Source organism: Puma concolor, chromosome E4 (assembly GCF_028749965.1).
Source record: "Puma concolor isolate L17-30 chromosome E4, mPumCon1.1.hap2, whole genome shotgun sequence".
Lineage (NCBI taxonomy): Eukaryota > Metazoa > Chordata > Mammalia > Carnivora > Felidae > Puma > Puma concolor.
Genome location: NC_141683.1, coordinates 62288878 through 62305044, shown reverse-complemented (window position 1 = coordinate 62305044; position 16167 = coordinate 62288878). Strand labels below are relative to the sequence as shown.

The following is a 16167-nucleotide window of genomic DNA, read 5'->3' as shown; positions in this document are numbered from 1 at the left end:
GAAGAGTTAATACCTGTTCTTCTCAAAAAATTCCAAAAAATATAAGAGGAAGGAATGTTTTCAAATTCATTCTATGAGGCCAGCATTACCCTCATACCAAAACCAGATAAAGACTCCACTAAAAAAAAAGAACTATAGGCCTATGTTCTTGATGAACATAGATGCAAAAATCCTCAACAAAATACTTGCAAACTGAATCCAACAGTACGTTAAAAAATCCTTCATCAAAATCAAATGGGATATATTCTTTGGTTGCAAGGGTGGCTTAATATTCACAAATCAATCAACGTGATACATCATATCAACAAGGGAAAAGATAAAAGCCATATAATCATTTCCATAGATGCAGAAAAAAGCATTTGACAAAGTATATCTGTTCATGATAAAAACCATCAACAAAGTAGGTATAAAAGTAACATTCCTCAACATAATTAGGGCCATATATGAAAAATCCGAGTCAATGGTGAAAAACTGAGAGCTTTTCCCCTAAGATCAGGAGCAAGACAAGGATGTCCTTTCATTAAGCATAGTACTTTCATTAAACATAGTACTCTTATCACTTTCATTAAACATAGCACTGGAAGTCTTTAGCTACAGCATCAGATAAGAAAAAGAAATAAAAGGCATCCAAATTGGTAAGGAAGAAGTAAACCTTTCACTAAATGCAGATGACTTTATACTATATATAAAAAACTCTGAAGACTTCACCAAAAAACTACTAGAACTGATAAATGAATTTGGTCAGGTTGCATGATACAAAATTAATATACAGAAATCCATTGAATTTCTATACACTAATAATGAAGTAGAAGAAAGAGAAAGTTAGAAAACATTCCCACTTACAATTTCACCAAAAATCATAAAATACCCAGAAATAAACTTAACCAAGGAGGTGAAACACCTATACCCTGAAAAGTATAAACATTGATGAAAGAAACTGAAGACGACATTAACAAATGGAAAGATATTCCATGCTCATGGATTGGAAGAACAAAGATTGTTAAAATGTCCATACTACCCCAAGAAATCTACACATTTAATGCAGTACCTATCAAAATACCAACAGCATTTTCCACATAACTAGAACAAACAATCTTAAAATTTTTATGGAACCACAAAAGACCCCAAATAGCCAAAACAATCTTGAAAAAGAAGAGTAAAACTGGATGTATCACAATCCAAGATTTCAAGATATAATTCAAAGCTAAAGTAATGAAACCAGTATGGCACTGACACAAAAATAGACACATAGATCAATGGAACAGAATGGGAAGCTCAAAACTAAATCCACAATTATATGGCCAATTTACCTTTGACAAAGGAGTCAAGAATACACAAAGGGGAAAAAACAGTCTCTTCAACAAATGGTGTCGGGAAAACTGCTCAGCTCTCTTCAAAAGAAGTAAACTGGACCACTTTCTTACACCATACACAGAAATAAACTCAAAATGGATTAAAGAGCTAAATGTGAGACCTGAAACCATTAAACTCCTAGAAGAGAGCACAGGCAGTAATTTCTCTGACATTGGCCTTAGCAACATTTTTCTAGATAGGTCTTCTGAGGTAAAGGAAACAAAAGCAAAAATAAACTATTGAGACTACATCAAAATGAAAAGCTTCTGCACAGCAAAGGAAACAATCAATAAAACTAAAAGACAACCTACTGAATGGGAGAAAATATTTGCAATATTTGACATATTTGATAAAGGGTTAGTATCCAAAATATAAGAATATATACCTCAACACCAATAAATAAATAAATAAATAAATAATCCAATTAAAAATGGGCAGAAGACATGAATAGACATTTCTCCAAAGAAGACATGCAGATGGCTAACAGACACATGAAAAGATGCTCAATATCACTCATCATCAGGAAAATGCAAAGCAAAACCACAATGAGATATCACTTCACACCTGTCAGAATGGCTCAAATCAAAAACACAGAAACAACAAGTGTTGAGAAGGATGTGGAGAAAAAAGTACCATCATGCACTGTTGGTGGGAATGCAAACTGGTGCAGCCACTGTGGAAGACTGTATGAAGGTTTTTCAAAAAATTAAAAATTGAATTACCATATGAATGAATAATTCTACTACTGGGATTATCCAAGAATATGAAAACACTAATTCAAAAAGATATATGTGCCCTTATGTTTATTGAAGCATCATTTACAATAGCCAAATTATGGAAGCAGCCCAAGTGTCCATCAACTGATGAATGAATAAAGAAGAGGTGGTATCTATATACTATGGAATATTACTCAGCCATAAAAAAGAATGAAATCTTGCCGTTTGCAAAGACATGGATTGGGCTAGGCAGTATTACGCTAAGTGAAATAAGTCAGTCAGAGAAAGACAAACACCATATGATGTCACTCATATGTGGAATTTAAGCAACAAAACAAAGAAAAAAGGAGACAAAAAACATACTCTTAACTACAGACAACAAACAGATGGTTACCAGAGGGGAGGTGGGGGGGGGGGGAATGGGTGAAATAGGTGAAGGGCATTAAGAGTACACTTAACATGACGAGATCATTCACTGATATTCTAACAAATAGTCTTTTCTTTTAAAAAAAATTAAAAATTTAATTCTAGTATAATTAACATACAGTGTTACATTAGTCTCAGGTATACAATACAGTGATTCAACAATTCTATGTGTAAGAGTACACTTAACATGGAATGGAGCCCAACCTCCTCACTCACCTCTATGTAATTGTACATGGACAGGTCTGAGATTGCATGGTCGTCTGGAATTCTCAATCTTGAATATTCAGGAAGACACACACCTAGGAGCCAAGTTGAATAATACATCCAACCAATTTGAAATACATTCAACCAAGTTGAATAATACATCTATTCCACTATCGTCTGTAAGAATGTGCTGGCCTCTACACCGATCAAATTAAATGGTGTGTACTCTACCATTGTTCTCTCTAATCTTTTAGAACATTGGATGATCAGGCTGAATGACCGATAATCTATGAATACTGAATGGTAACACATTCATAGTAATAGGCATTACCTATTGTGATTAAATAAAACTTACGATGAAGTTAACATAATATATTTGTTGGTTACCAAATCATTATTTTTTTTTTATTTTAAGAATGGACAGCGGTTCATAGAAATGACTGTCAGTGACCACCCCAGACCTGCTTAGAATCTGCTACTCTCCTTTTTGTCCTTTCTTGCTACCCCATGCACATTTGTTTCATTGCGCCTAAGCGACCTTATCAGCTAACCATCAGCTCCATCATTTTTCTGTGATCTCCCAGAGGAGGCCTCCTATTTTCCTCATGTCTGAAATCTTAACGTGGTAAATGGTAAATACTGAATAAATATTTGATAAATTAATGACTAACTAATATAACTCCCACATGGCCAATCAACGCTAGCTATTAAGGATGCCATTTCAAAAGTCAGAGAACTTGGTTGCCAGTGCCAGCTATACCACTTGTAGCTATATGACTTAGGGCAAGTCACTTCACCATCTCTAAGCTTAAATTTGTAAGAAAGGAACAAGAATAGTACCCTTGCCCCATGTTTTCCATGGAGACCATATGAGAAAATGAATTAAAAAACATAGCAAAATACCCAACACATATGAAATGTCCAGTAATGCTAGTTATGAGTATCATTGTCATAATCAGTACTGTTTGATTGTTGTTATGCAGTAACCAAAACCAGTGTTGACAGTATGTTCTGATATAGGAACCCTCCATCCCATCAGCCCTATCATATGCAGACCAATCACACCAGGGCTGATAAGGGAGGTAAGAAAATAAATGCCTCTGGATCCAGAACATCTGAGCAAGATGACTGAACAAAGAAGGCAGAAAACTGGAAGAACTTTACCCTGGACCCTCTAGTGTCTTCAGATCCAGACACCAGTGTCCAAGGACTTCCCATAACACCATAGCAAATATTTACTGTGAACTCATTTTGTGCCAGGATTTTATTTTTAAAGCTTTACACAAATCATTTTATTTCATCTTCACATCTCTCTGAAGTTGGTATTATTGTCCCCACTTTACAGATGGAAAAAAAAACAAGAAAACCCGAGACTTTAAAAAGCTGGAATGACTTTCCAAAGGTCTCACAGCTAATAAGTTGGAAAGTCAGGACAGGAATCTGGAGGTAGGTTTAAAGCCAGTTCTCTGGATCTATCCCTTACCTGAAACAGGTTTAAATTCGGAGGCAGCCTTTGAGACCATGTGATTCTGAGATGCAGTAAAAGTTATCCAGGTCTCAGGCTATTGTTTGTAACTTCTTTTACAGATGAAATGGTGTACATTTAATTTAATTTCAACATTACATATAAAAATTTTAGACATCAGTCTCTGTCACATCAATATATTTGGTGGAATCAGCTTTAACCAAAGGCAAATAGAAGTAGAAGCTGCCATTTTGATAAGGCAACATGCAAGGAAGTGCTGGAACTCCTAAAAGTGTTTCTGGGGCATGCTGTAAGAGGTGCAGGTTTGGGTCTCCTCATGGAAAGGAAGAATAAGGAGCATATCTTGGCCAAATGTTGGTCTTGGGAGCTTTTATGTTGTTTGTGGGGATCACTGCACAGGCCTCCATGTACAGACCTTAAAAGAAACCGTTTCCCTGTTTCTCTGGGTGTTCCTTGTCTGGACATGGGCAACAGTGGCATAGGCTGGTAATAGAAAAATTATAATCCTGAACAGGAAATATGTATCAAGGGTTTGTGATCATCCAGCGTGAAAAATAGGTCCACAATTAATCGATAGGGCTAGTCCATGTCCATTTGAAAAATTTTACTTACTAAGGTCATTATTGAATTTATCCATTAACTCATCAAATACTAGGCAGTCTTCAAAGCCCTGAAATAAGAAAAAATGGAAAAAGATCATCTGGAAATAATGAAAGCTTCTGAGCAATTAGAACAGACTTTCCATCAGTGACTATAATTCATAGGATGTTTACCTTCAACCTGCACACAACAGCTGCTTAGTCACACTTGGCATTAAATTACAATTATAAAAGACCATCAACTTCATGCTTGATGGATTGTCTTTGCCTGGTGCATATTGATTACAATGATTTGGAATTTGACCAAAATTTTAAATTACTCATGTAATTTTGAAGGATTCCATTGCTTCTTTAAGAAGCAAGAATAATTATATTGCTCTACCATGAATATTCGAGTCACATTTAAACTAATCAGGTCTTTAAGACTCACATTTAGAGCAATTAATGACAGGATAGAACCCACATATTAATTTAGTTCCCTTAAGCCAAGATTAAAGTAAACTTCCAATGTCAAGAAGTCCAGAAAATTAACCCTAATAAGGTTGTACGCTAAACGAAGTGGAGAGAAGAAAATCAAAAGATAGATTTCTTGCTTTCTAGGAATTCAAATGATAGTTTTACTGACAATATAAAAATATGTAAATATTAAAAAAAATTTCACATCAATTATAGAAATTACATCTGAAGCAAATAAAGATACTTATCAGCTATATAGACTATTGCTGCAGGAATTTAGAGATGTAAAATTTCATATAGGCTGAAATAATAACACTTTTACATTTTTTACTTAATTAATTCATTTATTCCACAAGAATCTCTATGATATAGGCACTATTGAAAACCAAATTTTACAGACAAGAAAGTAGTTAAGTTAGTTGTGCAAGAATATAGTGCAATAAATCCTGGAGACAGGATTTGAATTGGGCCTCATACTGCCGGAGCCTGGGCCCTTATCCAGCTTACTAAAATTGGTATGTTCTTATGTTTTTATAAAACAAAATGTTTGCCACTACTTTGTGGAAAACTATAATTGATTAGATTTATAGCCTACTTATACTTGAAATATATCTCAATCACCGAAACAATAGAAGACTGTGATTATAGGGGCGCCTGGGTGGCGCAGTCGGTTAAGCGACCGACTTCAGCCAGGTCACGATCTCGCGGTCCGTGAGTTCGAGCCCCGCGTTGGGCTCTGGGCTGATGGCTCAGAGCCTGGAGCCTGTTTCGGATTCTGTGTCTCCCTCTCTCTCTGCCCCTCCCCAGTTCATGCTCTGTCTCTCTCTGTCCCAAAAATAAATAAATGTTGAAAAAAAAAATTAAAAAAAAAAAAAAAGAAGACTGTGATTATAAAGCTATAGTTATCAAACACACATACACAAAATAATTGTCTGTCTAGATAATCATTTTAGGATTCCTTGAAATTAATGTTTAATACTTGAGCACTATTTCTTTCCTGAAATATTTTTTAGAAACTTCCATGAAAGCAATAGTATTCAACATCAAATCTGTTTCATAGTTTTATTTGTTTAAATTTTTTATATGTTTATTTATGTATTTGAGAGAGAGAGAGGAGAAAGAAAGCGCATGCAAAAGTGGGGAGAGGCAGAGAAGAAGAGAAAAAGACAGAGAGGGAAAGAGAAGAGAGAGAGAGAGAGAGAGAGAGAGAGAGAGAGAGAGAGAATCTCAAGTAGGCTCCTCGATGTCAGCATAGAGCCTGATGCAGGGCTCAAACTCACAACATGTGAGATCATGACCTGAGCTGAAATCAAGAGTTGGATGCTTAATTGGCTGAGCCACTCAGGAATCCCTCGTAGTTTTACTCAACTCTGTCAAATGCATTTTCCTTTCATTTGGAAAGAAAGGGTGGAGAAAACAAAAGACAGTTTGGGCTCTTTTCTTTTTTGAGCCTAACATTTATATACTTAGGCATAATCTCTAGAAAAAAAATTTTCAATTAAGTCTTGAATTGCTGACAGGCGAGTTCTCAAATTTCAAGCTATCAATACATTTTCTAACTGCATAGAAACCATGTTAAGCTTTATGCTCTTTCCTGCATGAAATTACTGGATCAAGCAATCCAAGGCTTGACTATAGTTAGTGATCAATCTCAACCGTTGGCAGGATTGTGGAATTGATTGTTTTGTCAGAGATTAGGTGAGGATAGTCACAGACATGGTTCTTAGCTAAGATTTTTCAGTTGAGACCGACCCAGGAAAATGTCAGAGACTTACTTTGGGAGAAAGGACTTACTGCATTCATTCCTTGTCCAAAAAAGGGCACTATGGCGTGAGCCGCGTCCCCCATCAGCACACAGTGTGATTTAATGTGAAAAGAAGAACACTTCACGGATATCATGGGTTGGGCCGGCAACAGAAAGAAATCTTGTACTAGGGCTTGCCTTAAGAGGAAAACAATCAGAACATAACCATTATGTTAGATTGGGTATTAAACCCTGCGTAATTCTTTCAGATGGACTGACGTCATTACCGTTGCATTTTATTGGGAAACACACAAAAAAATGCCAGGAAGAACACAAGAAATGGAGAAACCGACGTTTCTCCTAGTTCCTGAAATCTCATTGTTCCATTTACCTGTTTTGTTTGCAATGATCTTAATCACATACAAAAAGAATAGGTTTGACTGCATTTTAATAATTTGAAATATGTGTGTGTTATGTGCCATGAGATTTTATTATCATGTGTCCAGGTCATGCAATTTTTCAACTATTCTGGTGTGTTTTAGTTTTTTTCTGGAAAAATTAAGATGTTGTGCATCTGACTAAACCACATGAACCAAAACCAAGATTAAAATGAAGTGCTAATTTATGTGTACTTGGAAGCGGACAATCGATATCCAGCTAGGTTTTGTGGCAGCTCTAAGTAGAAAAACAGCTCCTACCCTCAAGAGTTTTAAGTCTGTTTGGAGAGGAAGAAACAAGCAGGAAACATAGGGACTAAAATTGCAGCATGTGGAGATTTCTCTTCAACATCAGAGGAGGGATCAGCAAACACCAAATCTGTAGCTAAGGATGAAAACTGACAGTTTTAAACAGACTTGCTCTGGGCTGGTAGTGGGTCATCCCTTTTACATAGTGCATGTCATTGTCATGACTGCCCCGAAAGGTAGCTATCCTGATGCCCGTTTTAAAGATAAGAAATCTGGGGCGCCTGGGTGGCGCAGTCGGTTAAGCGGCCGACTTCAGCCAGGTCACGATCTCGCGGTCTGTGAGTTCGAGCCCCGCGTCGGGCTCTGGGCTGATGGCTCGGAGCCTGGAGCCTGTTTCCGATTCTGTGTCTCCCTCTCTCTCTGCCCCTCCCCCGTTCATGCTCTGTCTCTCTCTGTCCCAAAAATAAATTAAAAAAAAAAAAAAAAAAAAAAAAAAACGTTGAAAAGATAAGAAATCTGAGGCTTGGGAGTAAGGGGCAGAAGCAGCATTAAATCGTGCTTTCTGCACCATTGTGCTGCCTCCACGAAAACATCGCTGGAGGCAGAGAATGGACTGGATTCAAGGGAGGGACAGGGGGAGCAGAATGAGACCAAATGACATGCCGGTGGGGTGGGTGGCGCTGACAGGGGCCAGAGAGGCCATGGGTCATAAACCAGACAGCTAACAAGCTGGCTACCGGTCGGGCAGCTCTGTATGAGCCAGGTCCTGTGCCAAATGATTTATAGGCATGAACTCCTCCAGTCCTCATCAGCCGTTTGGGGCAGGTACTGCTATTTATTACCATGTTACTGTGAGGGCCCCAACACATGGGGAACCAGAGACTTGCATCTGCTGGGCCTTGGACCTGTGTGTCCACCAGCAGAGGGAGGCACAGCCCAGCTCTGCAGCACAACCTGAGAGCCTGCCCAGGAGGCAGAAAGGCCTGGGGACATGGGTTACTTGTTTTTCTCAGGAAAAGTTGACCACGGTACGGGGTTTTCAGAATCCCTGCTCACAGCACAACGCCCACTTAGACTTTTGCCCGAAGGCAGGCTTCCTGTCCAGGTCACATCAGGATCAGTCACATTTAATCCAAACTGAAGCTAGGTGCATGACCTTTATTTGAATCTTGAATAAACCAAAACAGTGGAGCAAAAGGCACAATTGCACATCTTGAAACTTACTCTCCAATTAGAGGGATGGAATCTGGAAAGTACTTCTGGAAGAAATTCAGCACATCACTGCTGCTTAGAAGTTTTTCAAACTCTTCAAAGGGCATGAACAAAGTACATGTGAAAGATTTGTTCTGCAAGAAGACGAAGCGTGTGAGAGAACGTGGGGAGCCCTACCCTCAGGTTCTTGCTGTGGCCAAGGGGCACCTGGGAGGAATGTCCAGGCAGACAGGAAAGGCGTCCTTCCCAAACCTCATTCCCAGAGAAAAGCCCCACCAAGTCCCAGCTACTCCCCAGCTTCTCAGTTATTAGAATTTCTACATGGTAAACCTCAGCCATTTTCACCGAGCCAACACTACACTCCTTGGGTTACTAATAGGTTGGATTGAATAGTGGTTGGATTGAATTTCTTCCCACTGATTCCCTCTCTCTCTCCTTTTCAAACAGTGTTAAGAGGCACTGGGCATCAGCGTTGCTACCAAGGGAAAATAGACCAACTAGAGAAATACAGAGCCAGATATATAACGAAAAAATAAAATGTCTCTAGGGTCTAATGGAAGAACAGCCGTGCTCTTTTTTGATAATGTATATTCCAATGTCCCAGAGACCTCAAAGACTGGAAGTCCTGCCTCATGTAGAACCCGAATCTCTTTGACTTTATTTGCACACCATTTCCTCGTACACCGTCTTGAGAGAGATGACAGGCACCACCATCCACAATCTATCGCTTATCATTTATATATATTAAATCTCCTTTCCACTATAAATAATTGGAATTCCTTCAGGTTTTTCCTCAAGAACCCCAAAGTTGCAATGATGTAATCACTGAAGAGACTAAACAATAATGTTAGGTATACATATGCTAAGTACAAAAGAATTTAGGCATACATGCAAAATACGAAAGTATGTAGTGAAAAACAGTAATTACAGATATAAAATTATATTGGCAAATTCTGTATTACCATGTTAGGAAGTGCAATCATCATAAAGGTATTTCTAGGCCAAATATGCAGATAATTAGGTTCCATGGCATACTGTAGGGAAAAAGTATAATGTTTGATTAGTGCATTAATGCAGCACATCTATAAAACTGTTTCTGCTTATGTTATAATTGTTTCCATAGCAACTCAAATAGTATCATACACATGATGATAAGCACATCTACTGTTATTTAAAGTAGAAACTGGTGAGGCACCTGGGTGGTGTCAGTTGAGCGTCCAACTTCAGCTCAAGTCATGATCTCACTGTTCCTAAGTTCAAGCCCCACATCAGGCTCTCTACTGTCAGTAGAGCCTGCTTCGGATTCTCTGTCTTCCTGTCTCTCTGCCCCTCCCCCACTCACACTCTGTCTCAAAAAACTAAACATAAAAAAATAAATAAATAAAGTAGAAATGGTCTTAAAAATGTTTTCTGTCCTGACTTTACAAACTCATGTAACTTAGGTGGTATCAGATATAATTGATACCAGATATAATCAAGAATTAAGAACATACTATAAGATGTTCTCTCTATTTCCATGCACACACACAAAAACACACGTATACACATACATATATATATGTACATACTATATATGCATATACAAACTATATATGTATATGTACATATATATGTGTGTGTACTATCTTTATACTTTATTTTTCACCTTACTTGAGGACGTATTTGTATAATGGAAAGGTCCTAAGTTTACATTTCATGGGAAAAATAAAATTTTACAAACAAGCCTCTTATCACTTCTTTCCTACAGCATAAATAATAGAAAGAAATCTGTTCTCTTTAGTGACCCCGTGACAACCCAGTAAGAGCCTGAGTGAGTTTTGATTGCTTGGGCATATCTACCGACCTAAATTCTGGAGATTCCCGGGGGTATGATATACATAAGAACATGCAATCAATTTCCAACCATTCTGAGTTTGCATTACTTTTTACAAAGGTTGTGGAGCCCCTGCCATGTGTGTCTCTTACATGGTAAAAACACATAAAGCACAGCCTAGGCTCCTAGCCAGCATGTTCACACTCTGTTGGAGTTATTTGTGTCTTTCTTCCTGGCTTTTGATCTCAGTGGCTCAAAGAAAGCTCAACACACAGACACAGAAATGAGTGAGTACATAACTGTCTGGCCTCAGGTTATGGCACAGGTGAATAGGCAGATGCTGAGGTAGAAGTATAGGAAATAAAAGCTGGGCAGGTAAGACATCTGTGGGGTTGAAGTGGTTAAAAGTATGGAAGGATTCATTGATTGGATAAGAAGAGAAGGACAGTGGCTTCTGGGTGGGGGTAAACTTGCTGAGCAAAGCAGAGGCAGCAGAAATGAACAATGTTTTAGGGAAGGAATTTAGGAAGTGTGAATAAGGAGACCAGTCTGGATGAGGCACAAGTCATTGCTTTTCCCTCTTGCTATCTTTTGACCACTTCTACGACCTTTTAGAACTCCAAAAGATAAGGAAGAGTGGAGAAATGGCAGTTGAAATTGATTTATCATTTACTGCATTAGTAATCGTTAAAATGGCTGATGAAAAAGTTTGGGAGACAATATGTACCCCCTGTCCTCACCATTGGCATGTATAGTGATTTGTACATTGTTTTTGATGTAGCAACTATGATACCAAGAAGATTTTGATGTTCACACATATTTCATGGCTATACAATAATCCTTTATAATTTCAGCTTCTTTATTACCAAGTCATGCTCTCAATAGATATCTTTATCCAAGAGCAGTTCCAAAGTCAGGCTCCCGTAACCCCACTGGGCGCTCACCACAAGTCTCTCCAAACATGAAGTCTGAGCAAAACAGGGACTTGCTGTGCAAAAGCAGCTTTGAGATGAGCCTCCCATTAAATTCTCAAAAGCACTCCCTCAATATTCACCCAGTATTGTCCCTCACCCAATCTTTCTCCCCCACTCCACAGTCCTCAGAGATGAAGAGTCTGTTACATTAAAGAAAGAGTCTGGGGCGCCTGGGTGGCACAGTCGGTTAAGCGTCCGACTTCAGCCAGGTCACGATCTCGCGGTCCGTGAGTTCGAGCCCCGCGTCGGGCTCTGGGCTGATGGCTCAGAGCCTGGAGCCTGTTTCCGATTCTGTGTCTCCCTCTCTCTCTGCCCCTCCCCCGTTCATGCTCTGTCTCTCTCTGTCCCAAAAATAAATAAACGTTGAAAAAAAAAAATTAAAAAAAAAAAAAAAAAAAAAGAAAGAGTCTGTTACGTTAAAAGGGGCAGGACAGAGAGACAGAGATAGAGACGGAAGGAAGGAAGGAAGGAAGGAAGAAAGAAGGGAGGGAGGGAGGAAGGGAGGGAGGAAAGGAAATTAGTTTTCCTGAGATTATTTTGAGGACGTATTAAAATGTTCCCATGCCTGGGTCCCATTGCTATGTCAAAACGGTGTTTCTTATTTAAAAGCAGAGAGTTTTATGCTAACTAATTTGGATGTAAATTAAAAAAAATTAAATTAAAAGCAGTGAGTTTTTGTTAACCAATAATTATCACTATTAAATATGAACAGCTAGAAAATAAATGGCTATCTTAAATCTACATTAAAAGGCCTGATTCCACTCAAGTCTGGGACAATTTTTTTTAAATGTTTATTTATTTTTGAGACAGAGAGAGACAGAACATGAATGGGGGAGGGTCAGAGAGAGAGGGAGACACAGAATCTGAAGCAGGCTCCAGGCTCTGAGCTATCAGCCCAGAGCCCGACACGGGGCTCAAACTCAGACACCGTGAGATCATGACCTGAGCCAAAGTCGGAAGCTCAACTGACTGAGCCACCCAGGGGCCCCTAGTCTGGGACAATTTTTAACAGAATCATATTATCTTGTAAACCAGAATTATCAGATCCTGGGCCATGAGAACAAAGTTCACCTGAAAAATGTAAAATTAGCACTTAAGAATTACTAAATACTTTTCTGACCAGGAGGAAGAACTAGGAAAACAATGATTTAGTGATATATTATAGATTTGACTGGCTCATACAATTTGGTATATACCTAGTATATAATAGCACTATCACAAATTGACTAACTATGTTATAGATGTGTGAATTTCAGATAGGATAAATTACATCTTAAAAATACCTTAAAAATAGATGTTCTTTATGTAACTCAAATTTAAATTAGTGCTATTTACTTATCTTTACCTATAAGCCAATATCCTTATTGCTTCTGTTGGTATTTTAACTTCCCTTAATAAGATTCTACATTTATTTGCTACGACAATATAAAACATAGCTATGATGTATTTGCCTCAAGCCCCATAGGTTTTAACCTGGGAACCAGGAAATGAGAAAACATGCAATGAAAATCTCTTTGCATTAGCTTGCTATTCATTTGATTTAATAATCATTACTTGGTATAATCATGAGTATAAGAACTCTGGATTGTCAGTATACAGAATGATTCCTGACCCACTTTTTTTCTACCAAGAAAAAAGAGAAAAATGACATTATTATGTCAGACAAATTCCCTCTGTGTTCCCAGTAGGGTAGCTGTAATTCCTCTCCTTTCCTGACCACTCAAGAAAGCATATCTTGAAGGCAAGGGAGAGAAGTGATGTTATTTTTTTTTGATGTTTATTTATTTATTTTTGAGAGAGAGAGAAAGAGAATGCAAGCAGGGGAGGGGCAGAGAGAGAGGGAGACAGAATCCCAAGCAGGCTCCAGGTTGTCAGCACAGAGCTGAATGAGGGGCTCGAACCCACAAACTATGAGATCATGAGCTGGGCCAAAAGCAAGAGTCAGATGCTTAACTGACTGAGCCATCCAGGATCCCCAAAATTATATTAAAAGGATACTTGTATACCCAACTTATTATTCTTTGCAAAGGACTATAGCAGACCTCAGAACTCATCCAAATATGCTGTTGAGAACAAGTGCATTAGAATATGCATCTTCACTAGTCCAAGGGGCAGGAGGGCTATGGGAAGGAGCCAAAGAAGGGAAAGGACTTACATCCCCATTCTTGGGTGGAATCGTCAGCTCCATGTACCCATGAGGAATGTACTGCTGGCTGTAATCAAAGCGTGGTTTCTTCATGAGGTGAGTTCTGACAGTTGAGTAGGCTCCATCACATCCTACAATGAGGTCATAAGTGGCATCTTTGGGAACTTTGTCAGATCTGAAAAATAAAATGAACCATCCAAAAAAAATAATCTAGTGGTAAAAATGATGCTGTTCCTCTTCTTGGATATAAAAAGTAGCAACTCAAGGGGGCCACTCCTCACTTGTACGTATCTGATTTTGAGCTTAGAGTTGATAGATATAAAGATGACAACCCTCATCTCTATGGTGGTGTTGCTCATGAGAATGAGAATAACACCAGTACACCAATTAATAAGGACATGCCAGGCCACTGAAATGTGACTAAGGCTTGAGTCCCCTGCACAAAGGGAGAGTCTTGAGAAGAAGACAGAGTGAGGGAAGGGATGGACCAGGGCAGAGATGGCACAGGACTTTCCAGGAACAGTGTGTTTAGTGTGAGTGGAGGGTATTGGAAGACAAGCTCAGAAAAAGAGTACAATATGGGGAAGGAAAGAGGGAGGAGAAGAAGAGAATTTTTAATGTTAAGACAAAAGGTTTAAATACATTCTTCTGGCAAAAGAGAAAATAACTTTTTCCATTGAGGGGATGGTGAATGAAGAGTGGTAATTTAGGAAAACTTATTCGGCACTGGAGGTATTGAACTGGAGGCAGAGTGCTGGGGGGAGGGGACAAGGAGAGGACAAGGTGATTGCAGTAGCCTGGGTGTGCAAGTGTGAGAACCCAGGGACCTTAGGCCTCAGAAGAAAGACATAGGCTCTGAACCCAACCGGGGAGTAAGAAAGATGGGGCAGGGTCATAGATTTAATGAGAGAAAGTAAGGAAAAGGGCACACCAAGAATGATTCTAATTATTAACGGCATTAAGGAGGTCAGGACTGGACATGCTTGGAGAGAAATAGATGGTCAAGTTTTAAGATATGTTTGAAAGCATGGCAAGCGGTGCTTGTGAAGGTGTTTAACAGAACATTAACATGGATCAGTACTGAAAGAAGGATTGAGAGGGGAGACAGAGGCATGGGCTGGGGAGGTTCATTTTAGCAAAGGGAATTTTTAAGTGGTGGTTGAGTGGACTGGGAATCCATGACATGTCCCAAGGATGGGACATGGAGCTAGGAACTTTAGAGGACATAGAGGCAGCCAAGGAGAGGCAAATAGTTTCCAGAAGGAGGAGAGGGAACACAGGACAGAGAGCATTTGAAGAGTGTGGCTACCAGTGTGGAACATGGTAGGATGCTGAGCCCGCACGAGAATCAAGAAGAATCACTTGTGTTGGTATTTAGAAGTCATCCAAAGGCTGGTTTTTGATGTTTCTTTGAGTCTCTTTCAGTAATCATTTAAATCTTTCAAAGAAGCCAAAGAACAAAGTTTACAGATACAGTTCACTGCTCTAACCCTTCACCTCTGCAGTCAAGACCACTGATTACCCAAGCACTGTGATCCCTCCTTCCTCAGGATTACATTTCAACAGCCGGTGGCCAAAGTGCACCTTTGCATTGGGGTATTTCTCAACAGCTGAGGAGACAAAGAAAATGAGCAAATGGAAATGAAATTCCAATTCTTATTTCACTTAATGAAATTGAAATTGTTATTATTTCCTGAGAACAGTAATGATAGAGATGTTTATTCTTAAGACTGTAATAATGAATTAGCACAAAGTGGTAATTTGACAACTATTTGGCAAATGTTCTAGGATAATTTGGTAGTAAAAGAGATGAATACAAATCAACTATCCTCATCTAAAAAAATACAACTAATTCCATTATGCAAATTCTTACGTTACTGTGATGGTTGTCACCCTGGAAAAGAAGCAGGCATCACATATTTTAAAATTTGCCTCTAGTTTCGGATTTTGTGATTAGAAATACTCAGCCAAACTCCTCTTCTCATGCTATGCCTCATTCTATATCTCTTTCTAGTAGTTCTCTAGACTTCTGAGTCAAGTCACAGATATAGATTTTGATACTAATTCTTTTTGTAATCAAACACTGGAACACTGAGGGAAAAAATGAGTAACAAGATCTAAAACTTCTCAATAAATAGAATCAAAGTATTCTGGTGCTTTTTTTTTTTTTATTTTGCCTGTTAGCAATCTATAGAAATTAATGAATTATCATATTCTTGCCATAGCAGTAAAATATGATTTTTGCCTCTATTAATTCTCATGGATAGATCTATAATTATAGGTTATTTACTCTTCTTAAAGCTACAAGTCAGATCTACTTATCTATGTTTAAGAAATCTTTTGACAAATAAC

At 38.5% G+C, this 16167-nt stretch overlaps 1 protein-coding gene across 1 annotated transcript in view; it reads right to left on the bottom strand.

Annotated features, from left to right (window-relative positions):
• Window positions 1-16167, bottom strand: part of KMO (kynurenine 3-monooxygenase) — a 57699-nt gene that overhangs the window by 8042 nt on the left and 33490 nt on the right. The window contains 7 exon segments of the mRNA XM_086693489.1: window positions 2712-2794; window positions 4798-4855; window positions 7035-7182; window positions 8895-9016; window positions 9845-9916; window positions 13825-13990; window positions 15338-15425. Coding sequence (XP_086549615.1) covers window positions 2712-2794; window positions 4798-4855; window positions 7035-7182; window positions 8895-9016; window positions 9845-9916; window positions 13825-13990; window positions 15338-15425 — 737 coding nt within the window.